Source organism: Numenius arquata, chromosome 4, assembly GCF_964106895.1.
Source record: "Numenius arquata chromosome 4, bNumArq3.hap1.1, whole genome shotgun sequence".
Taxonomy (NCBI): domain Eukaryota; kingdom Metazoa; phylum Chordata; class Aves; order Charadriiformes; family Scolopacidae; genus Numenius; species Numenius arquata.
This window is the reverse complement of record NC_133579.1, coordinates 73,985,197-74,012,584: the sequence shown is the minus strand read 5'-3', so window position 1 is coordinate 74,012,584 and position 27,388 is coordinate 73,985,197. Positions and strand designations below refer to the sequence as shown.

The 27,388-nt window shown below is 44.3% G+C and overlaps 1 protein-coding gene across 4 annotated transcripts in view; it reads left to right on the top strand.

Annotated features, from left to right (window-relative positions):
* TPK1 (thiamin pyrophosphokinase 1) overlaps positions 1–27,388 on the top strand; it is a 361,500-nt gene that overhangs the window by 206,730 nt on the left and 127,382 nt on the right. For all 4 annotated transcript variants that reach the window (XM_074146493.1, XM_074146492.1, XM_074146494.1 and 1 more), the window contains one exon: positions 13,705–13,800. In XM_074146493.1, coding sequence (XP_074002594.1) covers positions 13,705–13,800 — 96 coding nt within the window. The remainder of the gene's footprint in view (positions 1–13,704; positions 13,801–27,388) is intronic.

Below are 27,388 nucleotides of genomic sequence, written 5' to 3'. Positions count from 1 at the left end.
CAGAATCACAGAATCTTCTTGGCTGGAAGGGACCTTTGAGATCATCAAGTCCAATCAACAACAAAAAAAAAAACCAAACCAAAACAAAAAACCAACACCAAACCACTAAAACCAAACAAACACCCACAACCACACCCCACCCCACCCACAAACACACGCAACCCAACAATCCTGGGCACTAGAGCATGCCCTGAAGTGCCACGTCTACACGTTTCTTAAATACCTCCAGGGATGGCGACTCCACCACCTCCCTGGGCAGGCTGTTCCAGTGCCTGACCACCCTCTCAGTAAAGTCATTCTTCCTCATATCTAATCTAAACCTCCCCTGCCCCAACTTCACACCATTTCCTCTGGTCCTGCCCTTATTCCCTTGGGAGAAGAGGCCAACACCCACCTCTCTACACCCTCCTTTCAGGGAGTTGTAGAGGGCAATGAGGTCTTCCCTCAGCCTCCTCTTCTCCAAACTAAACATGCCCAGTTCCCTCAGCCTCTCCTCCTATGACTTGTTCTCCAGACCCCTCACCAGCTTGGTGGCTCTCCTCTGAACACGCTCCAGCAGCTCAATGTCCTTCCTGTAGTGAGGGGCCCAGAACTGAACACAGCACTCGAGGTGAGGCCTCACCAGTGCCCAGTACAGAGGCACCATCACTGCCCTACTCCTGCTGGCCACGCTGCTCCTGACGCAGGCCAGGATGCTGTTGGCCTTCTTGGCCACCTGGGCACACTGCTGGCTTGTGTTCAGCCGGCTGGCCACTAACACCCCCAGGTCCTTTTCTGCCGGGCAGCTTTCCAGCCACTCTTCCCCAAGCCCCTAGCGTTGCCTGGGGTTGTTGTGACCGAAATGCAGGACCCGGCACTTGGCCTTATTAAACCTCATCCCATTGGCCTTGGCCCAATGATCCAACCTGTCCAGGTCCCTCTGTAGAGCCTTCTGACCCTCAAGCAGATCAACACTCCCACCTAGTTTGGTGTCATCTACTGAGGGTGCACTCAATCCCCTTATCCAGATCATCAATAAAGATATTAAACAAGACTGGCCCCAAAACTGAGCCCTAACTGAGCCCTAAAACTGAGTTAGTGGAGTGGGTTCTCAACAGACCCCGTTAGTGCCCTTTGTAACGTCTGTATCTATTACGTTGTGTTAGCTTGCCTGTGCCAGGGACCTGGCTATCTGTAAGGAGAGCTACAAGTGGCAGGGGTGGACTTCAGAAATCACTGTTGCTGTATAAACCAAAGGAATATCCTACTAGGAGAGATCTAGGGTGTACCAATGCAAAAGCTCTTGTTGCAAAGCTCTGTCTTGCTTGCGGGTTCATTGCTGTTAGTTGGCTACACGTTATTTATGTTGTTTGATGTAATGTTTGTCACCTGCTCAAAGCCTGAAGCGTTTCACATGTGAAATGCAATTATTTTCAGCACAGTAAGCTGGATATTCCAATATCCAGTTGAACAGTCCCCTGAGTAGTTGTTTATATATCATGTGGAAAAGAGAGATGGGGAGAAGGATGTACATACGGCCCGATTGCAAGGTGTTCTCTGTTTCTAAACCTGCAACCTCTCCCTGTTGAAAAAGGAAACCTTGAAGTATACCTGGAAGACAAAACTGGTTTCCAGCTGACCAAGTAATGAACTGCTCTCAGACCTAAAGACTGAGTGTTTGTTCAGCAGCCTCATATTTCAATTCAGAGTAGTTGAAGCCCTCCACAAATCAAAAATGCAGCAACTGTGCGAATATGATGTGTGACCTTTTATTATTCAAGAATCTGCCTCGCTTATGCGGAAATATAGCATATATCCTGAATTTCACTTGGAAATGTGTTCGTATTCGGTGGAACACTTGCTCGTGCTGAAGTCAGAACTGCTCTGCTGGGCAGTGGTTTAATTTTCCTGAGCTTTCCCTTATGTCTGTCAAAATGTCAGTATGTCAATTACTTGTGTTCGTTGCTCTCAGATGGTTTGGTGATCTTTGCTGGGAATGGATTAGAATCATAGAATCATAGAATGGTTAGAGTTGGAAGGGAACTTAGAGAGCATTGAGTTACAACCCCCCTGCCCTGGGCAGGGACACCTCCCACCAGACCAGGTTGCTCAAAGCCCCATCCAGCCTGGCCTTGAACCCCTCCAGGGATGGGGCAGCCACAGCTTCTCTGGGCAACCTGTTCCAGTGTCTCACCACCCTCACAGCAAAGAATTTCTTCCTAGTATCTAATCTAAATCTCCCCTCTTCCAATTTAAAACCATTACCCCTTCTCCTGTCACTACATTTCCTGACAAAGAGTCCCTCCCCATCTCTCGTGTAGGCTCCCTTCAGATATTGGAAGGCCCCTGTAAGGTCTCCCTGGAGCCTTCTCTTCTCCAGGCTGAACAACCCCAGCTCTCTCAACCTGTCCTCATAGGGGAGGTGCTCCAGCCCTCTGATCATCTTTGTGGCCCTCTGCTGGGCCCGCTCCAACAGGTCCATGTCCTTCCTGTAGTGAGGACTCCAAAGCTGGACACAGGACTCCAGGTGGGGTCTCACCAGAGCAGAGTAGAGGGGCAGAATAACCTCCCTCGACCTGCTGGCCACACTGTAAAGCTATGTGGTGGTGGTGGTGGTGGTTGCTGTTGTTATTATTATTTATTTTCATTGCTGTTACCTTTACAATATCACTTGTTGAAATACAGAACAATTTAATTTTCTTTTTATTTTGGGGAACCCATTTCCACTGGTCTGCGTGAAAATTAGGCATTTTGCCTCTATTCAGTCTTTATAGTTCTTGGACCCATACAGTTCATTTCAGTACACAGCACTGGAGCTAAATAAATACCAGTGTGCCCTTTGTCTTTGGCACCCTTTAAAATATTGGTACTTCTGACTTGAGAATCTGTTAAGGCACGGGATAGGAACATTCCTCCAATTATTTCCCCAAAGCAACATCTCTTTTACGTGTTAATTTTCTGCCTGTAGTTGGTGTGGAGTATTTATGGCTAACAACAAAGAATTAACTTTACTCTGCGTTACTGTTTCTATAAATATACGGTATATAAATATATACTTTGCATATATAAATATAAATAAATCTGTGCATTACTGTATATAAATATACAAGCAGGATGTGGACCTGATGTAGCAGGGTTGGGAGATGCCCAGGTTTCAGCGACGGGAACCTGCCGCCGTTCTCAGGCACCAGCACGTCTTGGAAATGCTGTATAATCCGCCTGTCCTGGATGGTCTGCCTAGAGAAAGCAAGAGAGCCATCCATAAATTTAAATTTAAATTAGCCATTCCCTTCATAGAGAAGGAGAAATATGACTGGAAAGAAGGTGGCAAAACTGGAAGAGGAGGAAGAGGGGCCAGGCGTATAATTTAAAATGGTGAACACAGAAGCTGGCCCGAATTGGGCAAAGGATGTGTAGAGTCTAGCATTCTCCTTTTGATCTATATAAAATGATCCTGAAACAACGGGGTACTCTAGATGATGAGTAAACTCCCTCTACAGAAAGTTTCTTTTATTCCTTGTAACAGACAGCACTTTCACTGAGGTTGAGAGGTTTTAGAAACTGTCAGAACAATAAAAAGAGGGGAAAATAAAGCAGCGTTATCCAGTCACATACCTAGCCAAGTTAGAAGTTAATACACAAATTAAAGGCAGCCAGCTGTTCATAAAGGAAAACTTAACAAGCAGTGGGAAGTAATCAGTGACTTTCCTGAAGGATCAGTCTTGGGACTAATCTTATTTTCTTTAATACCCCAATACCAAAAAAGAAAAATGAGCTACTGAATTGAAAGCACAAATTTTGGAGCTTTATCCACAATAGGAGGATATTTCTCTTTTCAATTTGCTGTCTGTCGGTAATCAAAATCTTTCAATCCCTTTATACTTTTCTTCTACCTGTAAACAGAGTTGTGTGAGGAAGTACCATTTTTTGTAAGTATAGCTCACATTTGGGGCCTGATCTCAATTAATTCTGTCCAGTAATCAATATCGGAGGTGCAGCTCCACTCTCATGATCCACATTCTTTTCAGATCAATTACGTATCTCTCAAACTAAGGACATAGCGGTAGATATTAGCTAAGGAGCAAGAATTCACAGAATCACATGGGGTTAGAAAGGGGTCTCCAGAGAAGGAGACTCCACCACCTCTCTGGGCAGCCTCTGCCAGGGCTCTGCCACCCTCACAGGAAAGAAGTTCCTCCTCATGTTTAGGTGGAACTTCTTATATTCAAGTTTGTGCCTGTAACCTCTCGTCCTGTCCCTGGGCACCACTGAAAAAAGGCCGGCCCCATCCTCTTGACACCCACCCCTTAAGTATTTATAGGCGTTGATCAGATCCCCCCTCAGCCTTCTCTTCTCCAGACTAAAATCCCTCAGCCTTTCCTCATGAGAGAGATGCTCCAGGCCCCTCATCATCTTTGTAGCCCTCTGCTGTCCCCTCTCCAGCAGTTCCCTGTCCTTCTGGAACTGGGCAGCCCAGAACTGGACCCAGTGCTCCAGATGGGGCCTCCCCAGGGCAGAGCAGAGGGGGAGGATGACCTCCCTCCACCTGCTGGCCACACTCTTCCTGATGCCCCCCAGGATGCCATTGGCCTTCTTGGCCACAAGGGCACATTGCTGGCTCATGGTCATCCTGTTGTCCACCGGGACTCCCAGGTCTTTCTCCTCAGAGCTGCTCTCCAGCAGGTCAGCCCCCAACCTGTCTTGGTGCAGGGGGTTATTCCTCCCCAGGTGCAGCACCCTGCACTTGCCTTTTTTGAAGTACATCAATTCTCTCGCATAAAGCCTCTCTGAATGCAAGAGAGATTGACTAGCTGTACTGGTCACATATATTTAAAGAAGTATAATGATCAGAAATACCTTGCAGGGAGTTTTATGCCATCCGGGTTAACATCTTTTTTGCTATATTCTATGTATTTTTCACAGTCACAGTGCTTTTGGGTCCCTAGGTTGCTGGTAAAATATCTAGTGTTTAGGATGGCTAAAATTTGCAAACCCAAATCCTTGAAAATACCCCAGTACGAGCCTTGCTGTTTTCTCCTTGTTTTTCTTACCCTGAGATGAATCTTGAGAATTGGCAACCAGTCTGGAAACAGAAGCTGATTCAAATACAGTGTCCGCTTATTAACTGTACTTCTTTAGAGCCCCTGTTTGGTTCCTGTGCATAAAGCCTTGTGGGATTTGAAATGCAGATAGCCTCTCCTGCTCCCTCCCACCTCGGAAAAACTATGTCAAATAGTTGAATTGCAAGGAATACTGCATGCTCTATTTCTTCAGCTTTGTGGGGCGTAGGATTCATGGTTGGGGGAGCTTTTCTGTTTTCTGCTTTATTTCAGGAGAGTGCCTGACTTTGCATTGTCGTTGGTGTGAATGCCAAAGGTAATTTCACTGTGTTAAAATGTAGTCACAGCATTTTAGAAAGGTTACAGTTCTTAGTCTTGGTTCAAAGTGCATCCAAGTCAACAAAAAAAAGGACTCTCATGGACATAGAATGATAGAATTGTCCAGGTTGGAAGGGACTTTTAAGATCACCTAGTCCAACCATCAACCCAACTCTGATAAAAACCATCACTAAACCATGTCTCTAAGCACTATGGCAACCCGGCTTTTAAATCCCTCCAGGGATGGGGCCTCAACCCCTCCCCTGGGCAGCCCATTCCAAGGCTTAAGAACCCTTCCCGTGTCAACATTTTTCCTAATCTCCAATCTGAACCTCCCCTGGTGCAACTTGAGGCCGTTTCCTGTTGTCCCATCGCCTGGGACTTGGGAGAAGAGACGGACCCCCCCTGGCTACACCCTCCTTTCAGGGAGTCGTAGAGAGCAAGAAGGTCTCCCCTCAGCCTCCTTTTCTCCAGGCTGAACACCCCCAGCTCCCTCAGCCTCTCCTCACAAGGCTTGTTCTCCGGACCCCTCACCAGCTCCGTTGCCCTTCTCTGGACCTGCTCCAGCCCCTCAATGTCTTTTTTGTGGTGAGTGGCCCAAAACTGGACACAGCACTCCAGGTGGGGTCTCACCAGTGCCCAGTACAGGGGGACCATCACCTCCCGACACAACTGGGTAGTGGCTCTTGGTGTCTACAGTCAGTGGCACGCGCTTCCCTTCTGTCAGAGACTGGTGCTATTCGGTGCTCTGATTTCCCTTACACAAGCTACCTCATATCTTCATACATAAATGAACACAGGTAGAGCAGCAATTCCTTTTTCCAAGTTACTTTCCAAGAAAAGCAAGGCACCGTCATCAGTCCTATCAATAGGTTGGGATCCAAAGGGCCTCATCAGCTTGGCAGACACAGGCTTTTCAGGGTACTGATTACAGTGGGAGCCTGACCATCAATTAAAACTCCCTCTGAACCTTTGTTTTTCAGATAAGGAGGAGGACATAAGGGAAATTTTAGAGAAGATCCAAAAATAGCAGGTGGCTGTCACTGCTGGGCTGTGCTCAGTTTTAATCATCAGATTGGAGGAATAACACGTCTGGGTTGCACAGGGATGTACAAACGGAGGTCTAGTGTTTAGATGCCAGGAATGGGTATGGAGAGATATGGGTTGTCTATACGAGACTGCAGCTCCTGACAGACCTTCCTAACTCAGTTTTCTCACGCAACACTCTTACCTTTCCGCTTGGTTATTTAAAAGTTTTAAAAGATGCTAGCAGTCTTCTGGTGGGTATTTAAGATGTTTGCTTTCATTCACCAAACTTAATAAATCGGAAGAATTTGGTCCAGTACAGATAAATACTGTATTTATCCAGCAAATGGAATGCTAGCTTTGCCGTTTGGGTTTTTTGGTATTTTTTTTTGTTGTTGTTTGTGGTTTGTTTATTTGATGTTGTTTGGTGGTGTTTTTTTTTAATTTGTGAGGGTTTTATGCTTGGGTTTGGTTTCTTAGATTTAGAAACCCTTTGGTTTTCTGATTTTGAGTTTGTTTTTGTTGGCAAGGAAGGCATGTTGGCTTTCTTTGGTATTGGTCAAATACCAACTGAACAGATTCATATTTTGTTCATTTTAAGTAATTGCCACGATTTCATGAACAATGGGCTTTTCTTTTGAAAGGGGCAACCTAATTAACGCAGGAGAACTCTTTCATTGCTGCTATCTCAACATCAAATGTATGGTATAAAAACGCTATCCTCCACCAGAAGCCACATGCTGCCTCATTAAAAACAAAAAACAGGAAACATTTTATTTACTTTGAAAAAGATGATATCAAAATAGAAATAGGGGAAGGGAGGAGAGGCTGCAGCTGTTGCAGTCAAAGTTTCAACTACAGAGCCCCCGTTTTTTTTTAACACTTGTCAAATTGGACAAGTTCATGTAGCTTTTCGTTTGTGGAGGTGTGCATATGTTTACATGTATTTACTGGTTTTGTTGCATGCCACCAGATAGTAATTGTTTAATAAATCAAGTGACCTTATATAAGGTTAGAAGTGATGGTCAAAACCGAACATTCTTGGTTTGTCTCAGTAATGGGACTGTCACTTGAGTGTAGATTTCCGTTATCTGGCTTCCAGGGCATATGCTTCAACATGATTAATAAATTCTTAGTTAATCTGAATGGCAGTGCCACTTAATGTGCAATTGGACGAGTCAAAACATCATCCAGCCCAGAACTGAGGGCCAGGCAATCTGTACTGTGCAGCTTAGTGCTGATGCCAAGCAGTCAGCCAAATTTGAGTCCAAAAACTAGAAAAAAAAATGCATTTCACTTAATCATGTATTTTTGACTATTTAAATATCCAAAATCATTTTCACCAATTACACGTATCCGTTTTGTTCTCTACTACAAAAATGAAAAGGCAGTTCATACAATTAAACTGATCAAAAAAAAGAAGCTGTTCAATATTTGTTGTTCAACAGTATTTGAAACTCCCAAAAGAAATCAGTGAACTTGACTGCTTTGCCTTCCGTACTTGCATCCTGCTCCCAAAATGAAAAATGATTCAACGCACTAATTTCTTGGTGGTTTGTAATTCGTAGAGATAACCAGCCCTGTGGTTTTGGTGCCATCTTACTACATCATTCCCCAATAACTTAGGGCCCATAGGAAATCTATGCAGCTTTGTTATTATAAAATCCCTACCAGTAGCTCAAGCTACATCTTCTTGTTGTGTCTTTCTCCAATCCTGTCTGTTTAAATGTTTTTAGAAACCTCATGTGACTTTTTAGTCTGCTCCGTCTTTATCCCATGCTAGACTGGGTTTCCATTCTGGAAGAGTTCTTTTGGATCAGTTGTGGATCAACAACACTGGACCAACAATGAAGACGACCGCTGTCTGGATGAACTCTGCAAGAAATGTTTCCCAAACTAGGTTTTTTCTTTCTGATTGAATGCTCTGGTCTCACACCACCCTCTTATTACGTTCTACCACCTTGTCTACAATGTCTGTTAAACTTTTCTGATTATACATCTATATATTTATCTTCTTGGCTAGGCTTGGTGCAAGACCTGCAGTCAGACCCTGGGGTCTCTTTCTGTTTGTCGATGCCTGGTCTAGAGCAATGCTTTGCTTGGATCCCATGTATGCTCTTTCTTACAGTTGTTTTTCAGTATCGACTGCGTTGAGTCCCATTCAGAGAGAAAATACTTGTCTGCATGTTTGGGGGTTCAAAACATGCAGGTGCCTGCAGGTAGTATGTGAAGAATGTGGAGGTCTGGGTTTTTTCTCTGAGTGGGCAAAAGTGGAAGAGGGTACGAGAGGGGTGAAATGACTGAAATCTCTTGGGGCTAGAAATTAACATTAAAAAGAAGAGAGAACTAGAAACCTTCTACCTCTTTGCTGCTAATTGACCCCTTCGGGCTCTCTGGGGTGGAAATATCTCATACACATATAGCACAAGTAATGGAAATGTCTGTTAGGGAAGCCTGGAGCATGTGATGCATGAGAAAAGGCTAAGGGAAACTGGCTTGTTCAGCCTTCAGAAGAGAAGGTGAACGGGAGATCCTATTGCTGTCTTCAACTTCCTGATGGGAAGGCAGGGAGGAGACAGAACCAGACTCTTCTTTAAGGTAAGCAGAAATAGGAAAAGAAGCAACAAACACAATTTGCAACACAGGAGATCCCAGTTTCACACCGGGAAAGAAAATATCACAAGAGTGGTCAAGCACTGGAGGAGATTGCCCAGAGACGTGGAGTCTCCATCCTCGGAGATTCTCAACCTAGACTAGAAAGGGCCTTTAGCAGCCTGAGCTAATCTAACCTACTCTTGAGCAAGAGGTTGGACTAGGTAACTTCGTAAAGTCCCTTCCAGCTGAAATAGTTCTGTAGATCTATAGCTCTTACTTAGTTGGTCTGTGAGATATTGGGATTGACTGGGTGCGTTACTGTTTCGGCGGGTGAGGTCTAGGGGAAGGAAAGTGTTTAGAAACACCATCTAATTTATATAGCTTCCTTCAGTTTTATTTGTCTGTGCTGTGGTTTTGAGAGGCTCTGTAAGCTCTCTGCCCCCTTTTCTTTTAACTCGAGGATATGTGGCTTTCCTGTGTCTGCCATTAACACTACACGTAAGTGCATCTGTGTTGAGGTTGATACCTCAAAACTAAGCCTCAGCGCAAGAGAAATTGTTAAAAGACTGAACTGGACGTCACTGGTGCACTCAGCGAGCACAGCCAGACACAAGCTTCAAAATATAGGCTCAAATGGCTTGCCATAGGAGGGTCTCGGAGGTAGAGTACAAATTAGGGTATTTTATGTATTCTGTCCTAATTATATTCTCATGCTCAGAAAGATTAGAGAAAGAACAAACATGACTTCCTTTTAATAAGAGATTAATAAGGACATTGGGGAATGGACATCCACACACTGCTTTCTTCAAACACACAACCTGCTGTGATGCATAATATTTCTAAAAATGGGAGAAGTGCTGAGATGTTCAGATTGACATTTCAGTGCCTGTCTGATTTCAGTGTCTGCCTGAAATATCGGGTTCAATAATCCTATTACGTGTGTCTGGCACACTCCTCCTTCTTTAGCAATGTGCCTCCTGTAACTGCTGTAATAAGACAGAACAGCCAAAGCCTAATTCTGTGTGCCTCATCCTATCGTTCAGCAAAGTTATATCATCATCAGATGCAATCTATTGTTTTCTTTCCTGCTGTGTGGTATTGATTTTTCTAACCTTTCCTAATGTTAAATTTGTTTGGCTTTTTTAACTTTCTTACCAAAGGTTAATGTTATTAAGTTGAGCAGGTATCTATAAAACTACAAGCGTTATTGCCTAGCTTGCAATTGTTAGAGTGTCCTTTCATTAAACCCTGTCCGCATTGGCAAGCTCTGTCTTGAAGATTTTTGTCATTCGGGAATACAGGGAAGGTTGACAAGAACTGCCTTTGAATTGTCGTCCGGTTCTGTGGTATGAAATAACTGGATTTGATATGTCAGAAGCAACAGATTTATCTAAAAGTCTCTTACCATCGGTGAACATGGACTGCACAGACATTAATTCCAGCGAGGCCGTAAAGAGGATGCGGGAAGATGCGAGTGGTGCTGCCTGTCGTCTTCTCCAGCATGGTCTGACCACGCCAATCTCTTTGCTCTTGTGGCAAAAGGAGCAGATCTAAAATCTCTGCCAATTCCAGAGCTGGTGATCTGCTTGATGTGGAAAGAGAATGAGAAATCACAGTTTAATCTGAAGGAAGCCGTGGCTTTAATGGTGGTACACTGTCAACATTTTTCAGTATGATCTACAGCAGTACTTGTGTCAAGTGTCAGAGGTGCAGACAGTGAGTACACAGTTTCAGGATACCACTGTTAAGCCACGTTTCCTTTTCAGTTACTGCTGCCAGAGAACCATCCCGATATCCATATCATGGGTGCAGTAACCTGCCTTTAGTGAATTGTGCATTTGACATCCCTTTTACACATCTAGATCGTATTTCTGTGGTATATCTTTGAGACATTTTATTGTGAATATGTGCAAATATTTAGGGGCCTAGAACATCTCTCTTATGGGGAGAGGCTGAGGGACTTGGGTCTTTTTAGTCTGGAGAAGAGAAGACTGAGGGGGGATCTGATCAACACCTATAAATACTTAAAGGGTGGGTGTCAGGAGGATGGGGCCAGTCTTTTTTCAGTGGTGCCCAGGGACAGGACAAGAGGGAACGGGCACAAACTTGAATGTAAGAAGTTCCACCTAAACATGAGGAGGAACTTCTTTCCTGTGAGGGTGGCAGAGCCCTGGTAGAGGCTGCCCAGAGAGGTGGTGGAGTCTCCATCTCTGGAGACATTCCAAACCTGTCTGGCGACGTTCCTGTGCAACCTGCTGTGGGTGGACCTGTTTTGGCAGGGGGTTGGACTAGATGATCTCCAGAGGTCCCTTCCAACCCCATAGCATTCTGTGATTCTGTGAAAAGACAGTAGCAGGGCTGAACGTAGGATGGCTATGCGTGGTACATCACGGCTTTCTTCTGGAGCTGCAGGAAATGACCTTCAGTGCTCTCCAGCCACCATGGTGACATTATCTTGCCTTGGTAGTACCTTGTAGTTGTTCTGAAATATTTTCTTAATGAAGAACATCCCGAGAAGCTAGGCAAGAACTATCCACAAGTGAAATGGTTTTGATAGTAGAAAGCATAATATAATAAATCATAAAATAATTTTAGCTGTTGTAGATCTTCACTCAGGAAAAAAATCCAGACAATTTGGCTTTCCCTGGGTGGAAAGCAGAATTGCAGTCTACCTGCAGCTGCCAAAACCTGAGGAGGGTCCAAGGAGGAGATTGGGATTGTTAGTGACTGCAGGAAGGAATATTTCAAAGTCCTGGGAGGAAGTGGGGGTTGAATGTTTTATTTATAAATCAGTACCTATGAACCACTTCTGCCAGCGCTGTGGAGTCAAGGAATGGTCCTGGCAAAAGATAAAAGACCTTTCCCTCTGCTGCTAATTTAAGAGCTGGTAACTCAGGTTCTGTCTCTTCTCCTATGCTCAGCAGTAGCTGTCCTTGCCATTGATTTAGTCTTCATCTGTCACATTCTCATGCTGTTCAAAGGCTCGTTTTGGGGGAGGTTCTGTCTCTTCACAGTTTCTCACAGCTTGGTCTCTGTTGCCACTATCAGTGCTGATCGCACTGTCTGAGAGCACCCCGTTCTTGGTGAATGAGACATCTTTTCACTTAGAGGGGTTTTGATTAACAAATTCCCTTCAGTGATTTTCAGGTCCAACTGTGAGCTTTCTGGGTGGGCCTGAACATCCCTATACCTTTCTCGGGCTCCCTGGGTGTCTCTGGCTGCCGTCGCACAACTCACATGTTCGTTACAGGCTCCAGATGGCTTGTGTCCCTTCTCCCTCTGCCACTTTTATGTTTCACCTTCCCTGGTGAAGAGTGGAGATGTGGCAGCTCTTTGGATTGTTTGATGCTTAGCACTGAGTCCAGGCTCCAGCTGCCTTTTCCCAAGGCTCTTCGTGGGGGCAGTGGCATTGCTTCTGCATGGGAGGTCTTTGATTACACGTCGATGCAGCTGTATGCAGCTGTGGGCCGTTATTACTACCTGAAAAGGCATTTAGAGCAATATTGGGAATCAAAAGGGCTACTACTTTTGACCAGGTTTCCTTTCGGAAGTTTTTGAGGAGGGAGGAGAAGGGGCATAATATAAAGCATGCCTTTATCTCCTCCCTTATCTCTCCCACTTCATCCAAATCCCCTACTGCATGATGGTTTTGTAATAATTTATATGCCTTTTGGCTGTGCAGGGAAGCGTTTCAATCATAGTGTATGTCTTCCTATTGGAGACTCATTATTTTGTTGCATGCAATCCACTAAACTGCATCCATGCCCTCATCTGGAAAATTTTGTCTTCCATACCTTTATTTTTACCACTAAGGTACAGGCAGCTTTAACATTTTGGGTTTTTTTCTAATGTAGCAATGTAATATACTTTATACACACAGGCACACATACAAAGATTCTGTAGTCGCAATGCTTTTCTCTTATCAGTTGTTACTGTGCAGAGCAGAAACATAAAATCTGTCACATAAAGACAAAGCTAGAAGGCTTTTAAGGGGACCTTGAAGTGGTAGGAGAGGGAACCTCTAAATCCAGCGTGTATGGTTCTTATTTTAATTTACAATGGTGTACTGGTGTTTTGTATCCTTGAAACCTCTTTAAATAGTGACTTTATGTGGTAGATATACTCTACTTTTCCTTACTCAGCTTTTTATCAGAGTCTTAAGACTTGTGTTAGGTCTTAATTAAGAAATCTGTACTCCTGCTCTTCTCCACTTTAACATGCTCTCATCCGTATTACCCTGTTGCAAGGAAATTGTTGTATCACGGCAAATTAACTAGTACAACTGCACTCGTTCCGGGAAGCTTGAATGCTTGTGTATGCTTGCATTTATACACGTTTGAATATACGTAGCAGAAATGTAGTAACGGTACCACCAGAGAGGACAGTCGTCGTCCTGGAACCTGATCCTGGAAGTTACTCATCACCCAGGGCTCACTGCATCCCGCGCTTGGCCATCCAGCAGAGCATCCTAGAACATGCTTATCCAGACTCACACACGTACTCAAATGGGTTTTGAATATCTACTCCTGTGCCTGTCAAACTGCTGTTTCATAATAATTTGTTCAGCTGGGTCCTATGGTCTTTGGACTGTGTAAGGCTAATAGTCTTTTACTTAATTCTGCATCTCCGTGCGGAGACTTTAAGAGTTGTTGGCTGCAGTTAATTTCACCAAATTGAAAGATGACTTACTTTTTTTTTTCTCTCCGTTTTGCTGCTTCTTCACTAGGGATGTGAGTTGATTGAGACCTTGGATCAGGACCTCACAGATTTCACCAAGTGCCTTCAGATACTCCAGAAAAAGATAGAGAAGAAGGGCCTCCAGGTAAAGGCAACACATCTTTTGTCTCTGGTCCTTAGTTATTATTCTTCCTCTCAATGTATTTGGTTTTAAGTTTGCACTGAAATGAAACATTTTCTGTAGCCTTGCCATTCTGTGGTTTTTGCTATAATTTACTGCACACCTTGTAAGCATTGATGCTTCTGCTAAAAGGGATTACACGGTGTCTCAACGAACAAGCATTGGCTTTCTTAAAAGGCAGCTTGTATTGATTTCTGTTAATGAACTACCCAAAGTGCAGAAGAGGTGTTGTGGCTGGTGTTCAAACCAAGAGTCCCACTGTAGCATGTAAATACATTTTCAAGCCTTGGCACACTGAGCCTTGATGTTCATCTCCTTCCTCTCACCTCCCAAAGGTGAGATGGGAAGGGGAATCTTATCCTGCCAACATTACATACGGTGAGCAATACTTCCTTCTGCAAAAGTTTCCCCTGGAATCAAAGGGAACCTTTGCAGAGCAAGCAGTGCACTAAACTTAAAAGGAGCCATATGGAGTTGTCAGCTGCTCATTTCATTGGAGAGGCAAAGGAGGCAACGTTCCCCCTCCCCTTCCACAGTTTGGTTTCAGAGGCCCACTTGTTTCGTCTCTCTGAAATGTGAAGTTAAAATTCCTTGGGAATTTCCAACATGATGAGCCGATGGCAGATGTGCTCTTGGGATTGCAACCCTTTCCTCCTGCTGTAGAGGCTAAGCTCTCTCTTCTGTTCTGAACGTACTGGTGAAAGGAATTGAGAGGAAACAGTTGCTGCATCCTCTTAGCAAAGGTGAGGGCAAGAGTCATGTAAGAAAATGAAAACAACAGCACAAGATAGAAGGAGATGTGCAAACCTCCTCTTTTCCCATTTTCGTTGTAGCAGGATAGGAAAGTTGCCTGACTTCCTGAGGTTGCTTGTAGCCCAACAAAGCAGCAAGAGATGGAAATGCGGATACCACTCCCTCTTTCTTCTCTTCTCACTTCAGGATGATAAATAATTAACCAGGTTTTGGTTAAGTTATTTTGAAATGTCTTAATCTTCTAAAGGAGATGTATGTCCATGGGACATTTCAGAGTGCTGTTGCAAAACGCCCATCTGCAATTGTGTCTCCTCTTGCCGCCCTCAATACGTGCTGTTGTTCATCAGGTTTTTTTTCCCCCATCAGTATTGGCAGAGGTTGGAGAGTTTCTCCATACACTCCGCTTATCTGTCTGGCTGCGAGCCAGGAAACTCTTTACATGATAGTTTATTTTTTTCTCCCTATAATTTATCATCACAAGAGCAGAGAAGGATGTCTTGCCATCTAGGACACAAATGATAATGAGTGCTGTCGGAACAGATGAGCCACCTACACCTAGGATTTGTTTTGACTTTGACAAGTAAGGTGCTTGCCTCTTAACAGAATTACCCTTAGAATGAAGGGGAACTTGAGTTTTTCCTGGATTTGGTTCATTATCAAATCCCAGCTATTGCTATAGGGGGATTTTTTTTAAGCTATCACAAGAGGTTTTGTAATGAATAATCAATGTGTGGTAAAAATAAGAGCAATGGGAACATGACAGCTACAGATGTGTTTCAACAATAAGTAGCCTATTTGTAAAACTTTCAATTCTTTGATCACTCTCCTAGGTAAAGCCCTCTTAAGTTGACTAAAGCCTACTGCATTGTAATCCGTGATGATACTTTGTAAAGTACAAGCCAGAGTGTAATCGCAGTAATTGTGTAGAGTTCGTGCCAGTGCACTAAACCAAAGATTTCAGCTCAGTTATGCTTTCACGCTGTTACATGTAAGATGTGCTTTAAATTCAATCTGAGATCTTCAGAGGGGCAAGAAGTAACACAGCTGTTTTTTAAACACACAGGTTTCCTAAAACTCCGTACCACATTCATTAAATCCTAGCTGCTTCTTGCTTGCAGTGTCTGTTCCAGAAAACACTAAGATGCTCACAGCTGATTCATGCACACTAGCTACAGCATACGTTTCTATCTTTGGTCTTCCAAAAAGAAACCATTTTATGGCTTAAGGAGTTTCAGGAAGCTACTGATGAAACTTGAGCAAATAGGAGCAAATAGAACCTGGAACTGTATCACAACTGTATACATTATTAGTTTGGGTTCCAATTTCCCCTTTGTTCAGAAGCACTAGGTCTTCTAGAATAATTACCTGAATTCATAATGCTTTTTCCTTATGACTCAAGTAAAAACTCTTAGAATAGTTTCTGAGTCCTCAGCGACATTGATTTCTGGTTTGCATTGCCAAGTTTGGTTGCATAGCCAAGTCATGCAGAAAGCAGCATTGGGGTCATTTTGTGATATTTAAGTCACCTAATTATATGTATTTGTAATTACATACTGCAGTGAATGTCAGAACAAGCAGTACCCTTTATATGTGCAAGCTAGAATCGGTCTTAATTTTCCCTCTCCACTGCCCTAATTCATTTGTGAATTGCATTCTTTTGGGTGGGTGTAGCAGTGAAGTACGACTAACAGAATCTGACTACTCAAGTGTTTTCTGACCTAAAGGATGTTAGATATTTCTCCTTCTCTTTCTGCATAGAATCGTAGAATTGCCTAGGTTGGAAGGGACCTTTAAGATCATCTAGTCCAACCATCAACCTAACTCTGATAAAAACCATCACTAAACCATGTCTCTAAGCACTATGGCAACCCGGCTTTTAAATCCCTCCAGGGATGGGGCCTCAACCCCTTCCCTGGGCAGCCCATTCCAAGGCTTAAGAACCCTTTCCATGGAAACATTTTTCCTAATCTCCAATCTGAACCTCCCCTGGCGCAACTTGAGGCCGTTTCCTCTTGTCCCATCGCCTGGGACTTGGGAGAAGAGACCGACCCCCCCTGGCTACACCCTCCTTTCAGGGAGTTGGAGAGAGCGAGAAGGTCTCCCCTCAGCCTCCTTTTCTCCAGGCTGAACACCCCCAGCTCCCTCAGCCTCTCCTCACAAGACTTCTTCTCCAGACCCCTCACCAGCTCCGTTGCCCTTCTCTGGACCCGCTCCAGCCCCTCAATCCTTTAATACTCTTCAGGTGTTTAGAAAATGTTTAGAAGATAAACCACTCTGGTACATTAATGATTCAGAAAGATAAATTTGGAGCTGTATCAGTTGCACAGCTCCAAGAAGAATCCTCATAATATGAAGCTGGATTTAAGCCATTTTCTTTATCTCAGAGTGACAAACTCTGCTTTCTTTAACTGTTTCATCTAAAATACCATTTAGTTTTAAAACTAAGCTCTGGGACTTTTCATTTAACTTTATTATCTTTTCTGCTTAAAAAAAGTTAAAGCAGCTCATTTGGTTATATGAGCTAAAGATATAAAAAATGAATTTTATTGAAACCTATATCCCTTTTAGTAGTTTAATGTTAGTGTGTTTAAATTGATAAAAGCATCAATGTCAATATGAAAAAGTGAAAAAATCCAAACCAACTCTTCCTAAAAACCCCTTTGCAGTAAAGGGATACTATATTAACATTTTACATTTTAAAATTACACTTTAAAGGTTTAATCTGTCAGCAGTGTGGGGTATTGCTTCGTTTAAGCGAATGCAAGCATTCTTCTCTTTGCCCTTTTAAAGAAAGCATCAAATCAGCCCACTTTTTCTTTTCTGTTGAGGGAGGCTAAACTAAACACAATGTTAGTGCAGTCCTGTGTTTATAAGGTGTGGAAGAGAAGACAATGGAGTGATGTTGAGGTACCACCTTCAGCTATGCAGTGTTCAAACAGCTTATTGAGCACTCTGCTTTGTCTTTACATGAAGAAAAAAGACCCTGAAGGAAAACAGAAAATACTCTAAAACAAAGATCAGAAAAGACTTTAAAAGAGAATAATTTTTTTACATAAAGAACAGTCCGATGTAGAAAGTGCATTAATTATTGCAAGTACCGGGCTCCGTTTAGCTGAGCTTTGGCTTTGTCTGTCAGTTGAGATTATTCCTGATGACATGACGGTTTTGTAACAGTAAATATATCAGCTTCAGTTCCTGACTGAATCATAATTGTGCTGCTCACCCTACTAGTTGGTAATTTCATGCCAGATCACTACTTGTTTTAATTTCTGAAAACTTCTGGGGGCCCAGAACAGCAGCGGGAATGGCTTTTATAGGAAAACCTAGGAATGAGGACAGGCCGTTACCAGGGTTTGGGAACAGGGCAGTAACTGCCAGAAATCGAGGGAGAAAGCAGTCTGGGAGATAACAAAGCTGGCCTGGAGCTGGAGAATGAAGCTTTTATGAGGACTCTGAAGTTTGTGGCTCTATCTCCAAATTCCAAATAGGAGGCAGGGCTAAGAATGAACCTGTTCAGTTTTGATGGCACTGCTGAGTTTTTCTTCTTCATGCCTCACCGGAGGAGAACAGAAAATGCAAACGAGATATATTTTAGGGGAAGTTTAATACGTGTGATGAAAAGGTTTCTATACTGTCAAGTGCTGTATGAAAAGATTTGCATGAGTTATTAATAGTAATCCTCTTGATAAATCTTTCCTGTCAGAGAGAAAGAAATGGATCTAAAGTGTTTCCTGTTAATTCCTACTTCTAAAAAGTAGAATTTCGTAATACCTTTCAACAGGAGCAGATGCCTCCTATAGGGTGCACAGACATAATCCTTGAGCGCTGACTATTTTGACTCTAAGGTCCAAATCTACCTTCCAGGAATGCAGTGTCCAACCCCTCTTTCCTACTGTTGACTTATTTTAAGGCTTCCCATTGTCTAGGTATGGCAAAGTACATTTCTTGTAATGCAGGATATCAGAACTCAGCAGTTCCCAAAGAGAAACACTCTTAATTTCATGTGAAGGAAGCAGGCTGTCTGCCTCTTCCACCAGGGCATCAAGACACACTGAGTATCTTTGTGTCAGAATAATTTCATGCCAAATGGGTGTCTGCAAGGGCACGTTGCGTCACATAGTGAGAAGTTTTCTGATGTAATTCCTCATATACTCTACTGGGGCTTGTGTTTGTTCTATGAAGGTAATTTAAAGAAAAAAAGGCAGAAGCAGAGTGGCGTTTCTGGAGAATGCATTGATTTTTGCTTGTTTGTTTTAAAAAGATAAACCCCATGTCGAGCTTTGGGGAGGGGAAAAACAAGGGGAAAAAATACCGTTTATTTAGGCTGTCCAGAGGATGGGAGAGATCAAGAATATGCTCATTAACAAGACCGTGGAAGCTAGTAAGAAAGCCAGCTACTGTTCTCTCAACTTAGCCAAAGGCTAAATATATTTGAAACAGGAAACGTGAGGTTACTACAGTCGATTTACTGTTATCTTTGCGACCACCAATTTTGTCTTGTTTATAACTATTTTTGGTAGGAGAGGTGATTCTCCTCCCCCCTCCAACCCCCTCTGCTTTACAGGAGCACAGGTCCGCTGATAGTAGCTATTGCTGAACAGGGAACTGCCTCCAAGCTGGGAAAGCGTTCGGGCTACTCTTAACATACCATTAGTCTCAAAAGACTGTCACACTTGCGTTGACAGAGCCTTGGAGGTGGATGTTGTAGCAGGAAATTTTGAACAGCCATAGGTTTTGACACCAGGAATTTCTCTGCAGCGCGAGGCCTGGGAGCTGAGTTTGTTGCCTGAGATTTTCGTAAATAACTTGGTTTATTTTTTTTTCTGCTTGACTGTGGTGTTAGGAGATCTCCAGTAAGTTATGAGTATTTTTATGAAATTTTTTTTTAGTTAATGGGATGTAAGTTTATCTTTAAAATTAAGCATATTAAGAAAATTGTGCTGGTACAGCAAATTTTAACTGCAGATTATAATAGTCAGGACGTTTTTTACATCTCATATGATTTCTTCCTACTTAATTGAGACGCTTGTCAAGAATAAATGACAGGGTTTTGGCTATCGGTGAGACACTTTCATAGAAACCTTTAGCAGTTTTCTACACCAGTGAGTGTAGAAACACTGCCTTTGGAGAGAACAGTTTCATAACTTCATACACTGCCACGATCTGGTTCTTCAAGCAGCAGATGAATCAACAAATTAACCTTTTTCTGTGACTTCTTTTTTCATCCCGTTCGAAGAAACCTATTTAACCTAAGTAGTGCATATGAGAACGCTTCCTTACTGGTTTTGTTTGGGGTGTTTTCCCATGACGTTTCACCCCTTTTTGTAGCATTGTATGGCCTTTGATCAGTCAAGAGAAACAGTGAAAGCGTAATATTGGTCAAATCTTTTGAAGCTGTGATGGGTCTTTCTCTTTTTTTTTTTTTGTCTTTACCGAGAAAGGAGCATTGGGGGCAGAGGGGAGAGGAAGGTATTATGACTGTTGCAAAGTAGAAGTGTGTGGCTGGTGCTACGTAGCAATGGTTTAGCCTGTAGTCCTGGGGCCTCGCTGTCTTCTGCAATCCTTCAACTTTTCCCTGACCTTTAACTTTGGACCTCTTGGTTGACACCGGCAGCGTTCAAGAAAGAGTGGAGGAGCTTACAGTAATTCAACTCTTCACAAATATTGTGAAAATGAGGCAGCCTGGTAATACTTTAAAGACCCCTCCAGTATTCCCACTGTAAAAAAAGGCAGTAGGACAAGCTCAACAGAGGTAGGGTTGAAGGGTCTTCATAGCAGAGCTGCACTGGCAACCAGGCTCTGCTAGTTCTGATGCTCACACTCTTCTTTTTTTTAATCAGCTGCCTTTAAATTTGACTTTGTCACTGCTAAGGAGGAGGCTCGGGGGATGATCTCTTCAACTTGTCTAAAGAAACCATCGAGCTTCCCTTTTAAACAGCTGAACAACTAAGCGCTGAACAGCTAAGCACCGAACAATTAAAGCTCAATATTTTGTGCAAATTAAAAGTGAGCATAAAATGTTTACAGCTTCACAAGCACCTCCAGTTTAAGAAATCATGCTTCATTTCTTTTTAAGGGCATGGCTAAATTTATATGGTCTGGAGGACAGTGTAGAAAAATAAAATAGATTCTGTAATGGGTGTAAGCTGACATTATTCAGGCTATGTTTAGCTTACCTGCTGTAAATACTGAACCTACTCCGAAAAAGAAAATTGGCATCTAAGATCCTAACCTAATTCCTTCGATATAAGAATATCTCCAGCCTCTTAGAAACAAATGTATAAATTTAAAACGTCTTTCTGCAAATCTGCACTCCCATGGAAGAAAAAAAATAATAATTCTGTACTGCCCAAGTATTCAGTGAAATCACTCAAAAGAGGCACCATTCACAGAATGGGGCCTGAGAGACACGGGAAGGAATTTCTGTCTTTAGTTTCAGGTCTTGTATCTGTCCCTTGAGTATAATAGGACAGGTTATTATCCCCTTGTTCGTCATGAAGATTAACGTTCAGGCCAGCTGAAAATATTACTGTTCTGTTGGGACCTATCGGGAGTTCTTCAGACCTGTGTGAACCCAGGTTTAAACTTTTTAAACAGCTGAGCTAACGTCTCATCCCACAAATGCCTCTTCCGCTGTTACCTGCGATGCTGCGGTGCTGCTGCAGGAGGGCGAGGATGCCCTACAGCTCTGCGTTATTTCTGCCGTATTTCATCACGCGGACTTCATTGCTACACGTTAAAACACACAGGAAAAGCGCCCGAGCCATTAACTCTTACTGAGATGAAGTAAAAAAAAAAAAAAAAAAAAAAAAAAAAAAAAAAAGTTGCATCACCCTTTAATGGAAATGGAGATTTTTTTTTTTTTTTCATTTCCTTTTCTGTATTTTGTATGGAATGTTTTCCCGCAAAAATCTGTATTTCTTTTTTTTTAAAAATGTGATACCTATATTTAACGTGACAGAATGGAAATAAAAACAGGGAGAAAGTTTAGTTTTAAAGAAAAGACGTATCTGGTTTAGGAAGCCACAGGAAAAGATCTCACCTCTTGTAGAGTTGAAGGCGGCTTCCTCTGTTCCCCCAGGGACGAGTGCCTGTGGGCTGCTTCACAGTAACGACCCTTTTTGATAGAAAACCTACCCCACTACCTCAAAATGAAATAACTTAGGTTTGTTTTGCCTCCTTCGTAGGCTTTCCAAGGGCCTGGGCAGGAGCTGACAGCAAACCACCCAAAGACATGGTGGGGAAAGGGAAAGGGGAAGGGGAAGGGAAAGGGAAAGGGGAAGGGGAAGGGAAAGGGAAAGGGAAAGGGGAAGGGGAAGGGGAAGGGGAAGGGGAAGGGGAAGGGGAAGGGAAGGTTAGCTTAGCTTTGTGGTGGAGAGAGAAAAGGTGGCTGTGGCAGACATCTTATTTTGGTCTCAGCCTTCGAGAGAAGCAGAAACAATAATGAGTTAAGTGAAGAGGGTTATTAGTTCGGATGAACTATATAGAGGGTCATTAATTCGGACTTTTGTCAGGTTTATGTGCCCAGCAGCTGGCGGGGGCTGGAGGGGTCCCTGTGAGGGGCTGGAGGGGTCTCTGTGAGGGGCTGCCGGGGTCCCTGTGAGGGGCTGGAGGGGTCCCTGTGAGGCGCTGCCGGGGTCCCTGTGAGGGGCTGGAAGGGTCCCTGTGAGGCGCTGCGGGGGTCCCTGTGAGGCGCTGCCGGGTCCCTGTGAGGGGCTGGAGGGGTCCCTGTGAGGCGCTGCCGGGGTCCCTGTGAGGCGCTGCCGGGGTCCTGTGAGGGGCTGGAGGGGTCCCTGTGAGGCGCTGCCGGGTCCCTGTGAGGGGCTGGAGGGGTCCCTGTGAGGCGCTGCGGGGGTCCCTGTGAGGCGGGGGGCCAGGCCGCGCTGCCCCGGGCCGGTCCCAGCCGGCTCCAACCGACCCAGCGCCACGGGCGGGCGCCGGGGGGAAAGCGGCGCTGAGAAGGGGCAGAGGCTGCCCGGCGGTGAGGGGCGAGGGGAAAAGCGTGAGGAAGAGCCCTGCCGGCCCCGAGGGGAGAGCGGGAGGAAGGGCTCCGGCCGCGTCCCCCCTCAGAGTTCCTTGTGGAGCCCCCGCCGGAGCGGGTGGGTTCTGCTGAGGGAGCTGCGGCCTGTGGAGAGTCGCTGCCAGAGCAGGTATCCACACCGCAGCCCGTGGATGACCACGGTGGAGCACATATCCACACTGCAGCTGGCGGAGGCCCCCATGCCAAAGCAGGTGGATGTGCCCTGAAGGAAGAAGCTGCATCCCGTGGAGAGGAGCCCGGAGCTACAGCCTGTGGGGGACCCATGGTGAGGCAGTTTGTATTAGGAAAAATGTTGACACGGAAAGGGTTCTTAAGCCTTGGAATGGGCTGCCCAGGGAAGGGGTTGAGGCCCCATCCCTGGAGGGATTTAGAAGCCGGGTTGCCATAGTGCTTAGAGACATGGGTTAGTGATGGTTTTTATCAGAGCTGGGTTGATGGTTGGGACTAGATGATCTTAAAGGTCCCTTCCCACCTACACGATTCTCTGATTCTACCCCATAGAGAATATCACATGCGATAGCAGGGGAACAACATGAGAAGGAAGGAGGGGCAGAGAGGAGCTGGTATGGACTGACCACAGCCCCCCATTCCCTGGACCGGGGAGACAGAGGAGTCAGGATGGAAGGAGCGAAGCTGTGCCTGGGAAAAAGAGAGGTGGTGGAAAGGTGGTTTTAGTTTTGTCTTTTTTTTCCTCTCTGACTTGATTTTTAATTGGCAATAAATTAAATTCATGTTCCTCAAGTCAAGTCTGTTTTGCTGGTGATGATAATTGGTAATTAACGATCTCCCTGTCCTTGTCTCAACCCATGAGCTTTTTCATCTTATTTTCTCCTCCTGTCCTGTTGAGGTGGGGGAGTGAGAGAGTGGCTGGGGTGGATGCCTGGCCAGCAGCCGAGGTTAACCCACCATAGGGCTGTAAAGGAAATCAAAGAGAAGTTGTCAGAGCTCGTGGAGGTGCGCAAAGGCACACATGCTCTCATTGGTATGTGTCCTGGGATATATACCCAGTTTGTGGGCTAGCAGGCAGAATTCACAGCGTCTCTGATCCATCAGATCCTGAGTAGCCGGGGACCTTCCTGTACAAGACTCTTTGCCATCATGCTGCAGCAGGAGCCGTGGTCCAGGCAAGGCTCCCTGATCTGCACCGCGATCTGTATCTCTAGGGGAATAACGGAGGCTTTTAGGGGAGAGTCTTTGCAGCGAAGAGCCCCTTCCCTTTGCAGTGCCCTTCCCACCCGCCAGCCCTGCGGGACTGGGTTAACCTCCAGCACAGGCTGGCTCTAGTTGAGGAGTGCGAGACAACAGGCATCCGCATGGCGGGGTGGGGGTCCTGCTGGCAGGGCAGCGGTGGGTTGTGGCTGTGTTGTCCTGCTGACCTTGTGACAACAGGGAAGTGTGTTGGAGGGATGGGAAGAAAGGCTATTTTGGGTGATCTTAATTTTGTAGCTGCTGGTTGTCTGTGTTTTTAAATACAGATCAAGCGCGCTCAGGTGTAGCAATGCTTTTGGATAGTGATCTGAAAGAAAATAGACAACAATATTTAAAAAAATATCCTTCTGGCTTTATACATACTCATCTGAAGACTTCGGAAAAGCTACGTTAGGATTATACTATGGATTTCATCGAAGTAAAAACTGTCAGCCAGAGTTAAGTGAAATGTGAAATAGAAAACTTACAAAGAACATATTCTCTTGAAGAAGATCGGATCACTTTCTTTTTCTCCCTTGAGTTGTTCATTGATGGTAGTTTTTAGTTAGTTTTTCCTTTTTTTTAACTCCTGGAGGCAGTATATGAAGAGATTAAAAACACAGCATGTGCCAAAAACAGCTTTTGGCACTAGATGCGAGTGGATATGAGATTGTTAAAGAGATTTTCTAGACCATTTTAGCATAATCATTTAAGGGCCTCTTGCGTTGCTGCTAATACAGATCCAGGGCTTGCTTTCTTAGGGATACGATAGTTTACAGCGATTGGTTTTTACATGTCTGTGGGGGCGATAGTGCAGTGCGCACTGTGGATTGCAGTGGTTCAGCTGTGGGAGCAGCAAGGTTAGCTTGACAGGTGCGAATGTCTTTTCATACTGTTTTAAAAGAAGAGAAGATTACACGATTTTTCAGAAGACACGCGATTGATAGTCCTGGAATCCTTGTTCACGCACCAAGTAAATGCATCGGGGACAAAAGCAGCATGCATTTTCCTCCAAGGCCTCGGTGAACAGATCGCTCTAAGGGTTTTAGTGCCCTTTTGCCTGCTCACAACAGCATGGTGAAGATCTGGAGTAGGGGCAGGCCCTTCACCCAGAAAATTTGAGGCAATGAGGAGCTCCAATGACCCTGATCTCGTAGACAGCAGGAAGTGCAGAGCTGCGCTCCAGCTGACCAGCAGTAGTAGAGAGGGAGTTATTGCTGTCCCTGCTCTACCTGAGGCACAGGGAGTACTGTTTGATCAAGGTCATCCAGGAATATTCGGCACAAGAGCAAGCAGTCAAATTCAGCAGTTCGCGTGGATTTTGTAGATTAGGTTTCTGTAAGGAAGAAGGAGTGAAGTCAATGATTATGAAGTTTATGTTCCGCAAAATTTATGCCAGATGATGCTATATACACCCTCAAATATTCCATTTACCTGCAGGACAGAGCAAAGCCAAAGCCCTGAAATGAAATCAAGTCATGTTACCAGAAATGTAAACACAAGTCAAGACTAGAACCAAGACTAAAATGTTTCCAGCTATTCAAATCTGTGACTGGATTTTAAGATTACCTGTCCCTTGTTGCTTGTTTTAAGCAGGCAAATGTGATCTATTTGCATGCTTATTGTCATTAGCAGAAAGAATTAACTTCTCATTTGAAATTAAAAGGGTTACAGATAGAGAAAGCACTTGGGTAAAAATGTAAGAAAATGAATGTTAAAAGGAAGAAATGCTTTGTGAAGGAGGTGAGACAATATAATATAAAGATTAGCACCAGTACAGGTTGGGGGCTGACCTGCTGGAGAGTAGCTCTGAGGAGAAAGACCTGGGAGTCCTGGTGGACAACAGGATGACCATGAGCCAGCAATGTGCCCTTGTGGCCAAGAAGGCCAATGGCGTCCTGGGGGGCATCAGGAAGAGTGTGACCAGCAGGTGGAGGGAGGTCATCCTCCCCCTCTGCTCTGCCCTGGGGAGGCCCCATCTGGAGCACTGGGTCCAGTTCTGGGCTCCCCAGTTCAAGAAGGACAGGGAACTGCTGGAGAGGGGACAGCAGAGGGCTACAAAGATGATGAGGGGCCTGGAGCATCTCTCTCATGAGGAAAGTCTGAGGGATTTTAGTCTGGAGAAGAGAAGCCTGAGGGGGGATCTGATCAACGCCTATAAATACTTCAAGGGAGGGTGTCAGGAGGATGGGGCCAGTCTCTTTTCAGTGGTGCCCAGGGACAGGACAAGAGGAAATGGGCACACACTTGAACCTAAGAAGTTCCATCTAAACATGAGGAGGAACTTCTTTCCTGTGAGGGTGGCAGAGCCCTGGCAGAGGCTGCCCAGAGAGGTGGTGGAGTCTCCTTCTCTGGAGACATTCCAAACCCATCTGGCGACGTTCCTGTGGGACCTGTTCTGGGTGGACCTGCTCTGGCAGGGGGTTGGACTAGTTGATCTCCAGAGGTGTCTTCCAACCCCATATCGCTCTGTGATTAGTGTAATCAGTGAGGTGACAATGAATCTGATTGAAGGTTATCATCTCAAGTACAGAGACAGGATGGCAGCCTTATTCCCGTGAATAGTCAGATGGCTTGAAGCAAGGAGCAAATTCCAGCTAAGGTAAAGAGGATTCTACCTGAGCAAAGTTCAGATGCTGCTGTGTGGCTGGGAATATCATTCCTGTAGGAAATGAGTGCCATACCTTTCAAGCAAAACACTGAGTTAGAGAGCCAGTATAATCACCTAAAATGGACAATGTCCTGCAATATATACAGCGTTGGGTTGTAGGTTTTTAATAGTTCATTAAATTTACATTGCAATTTTGTGGATGATGTAAAAAAAACGACTGTGATCTGGCCAGCACAAGATCTTTAATACAGCTATGGGAGAATGAGCTGAAATCTACTCTGGCTCATTTGTTCTCAAGGAAAGTGCTTGCTGTGTTTTAAAGTCTTCGGTACTGAAGCTGATGCAGAGACCAGAAAGGATATATCTGGATTTTCAGACCACATCCTGAGTTGACAAAATTGCCTTATGAAGGAAAAAAAAAATGCTTTTCTTGTAAACTGGTCAAAATTGATGAAGTGTCAAAGCAGTAAAGCAATAATAAATGTAGTATTCACACTACTGCTTAATTGTTTGCTTTTCAGCATATAATATACTTCAATATATATGTATCTCAGCATATAGTATACTTCAACATACTATGCATGTTACTACAATAATTTTATTCTCTATATCATATTCCTTGAAAATTTTAAATTAAAGGAATGGGCTTATGAATGGTACGAAAGGCTGTGAAAAGTGCAAAGGTATTAGTGAAGCGAGAAGGTGATAAAAGGAAGCTGTGGTCGAATCGGAGAGAATATCTGACCTGTAACTGGCACAGAAATATCTTAGATATTAGCAGTGGATGATCTCCATGCTCTCAGAGGGATGGAGGTTCCAGAGCTTGGTTATTCATGGTTATTCATGGTTCCAGAGCTTTTAGGACATCTCGATTCCTGTTGTGTTCCCTTTTTCCTGTGGGGGAGGTCTTTTTTGTGGTTTGTTTGGTGCTACTGATTGTTGTCAGTAAATGTGTTCCT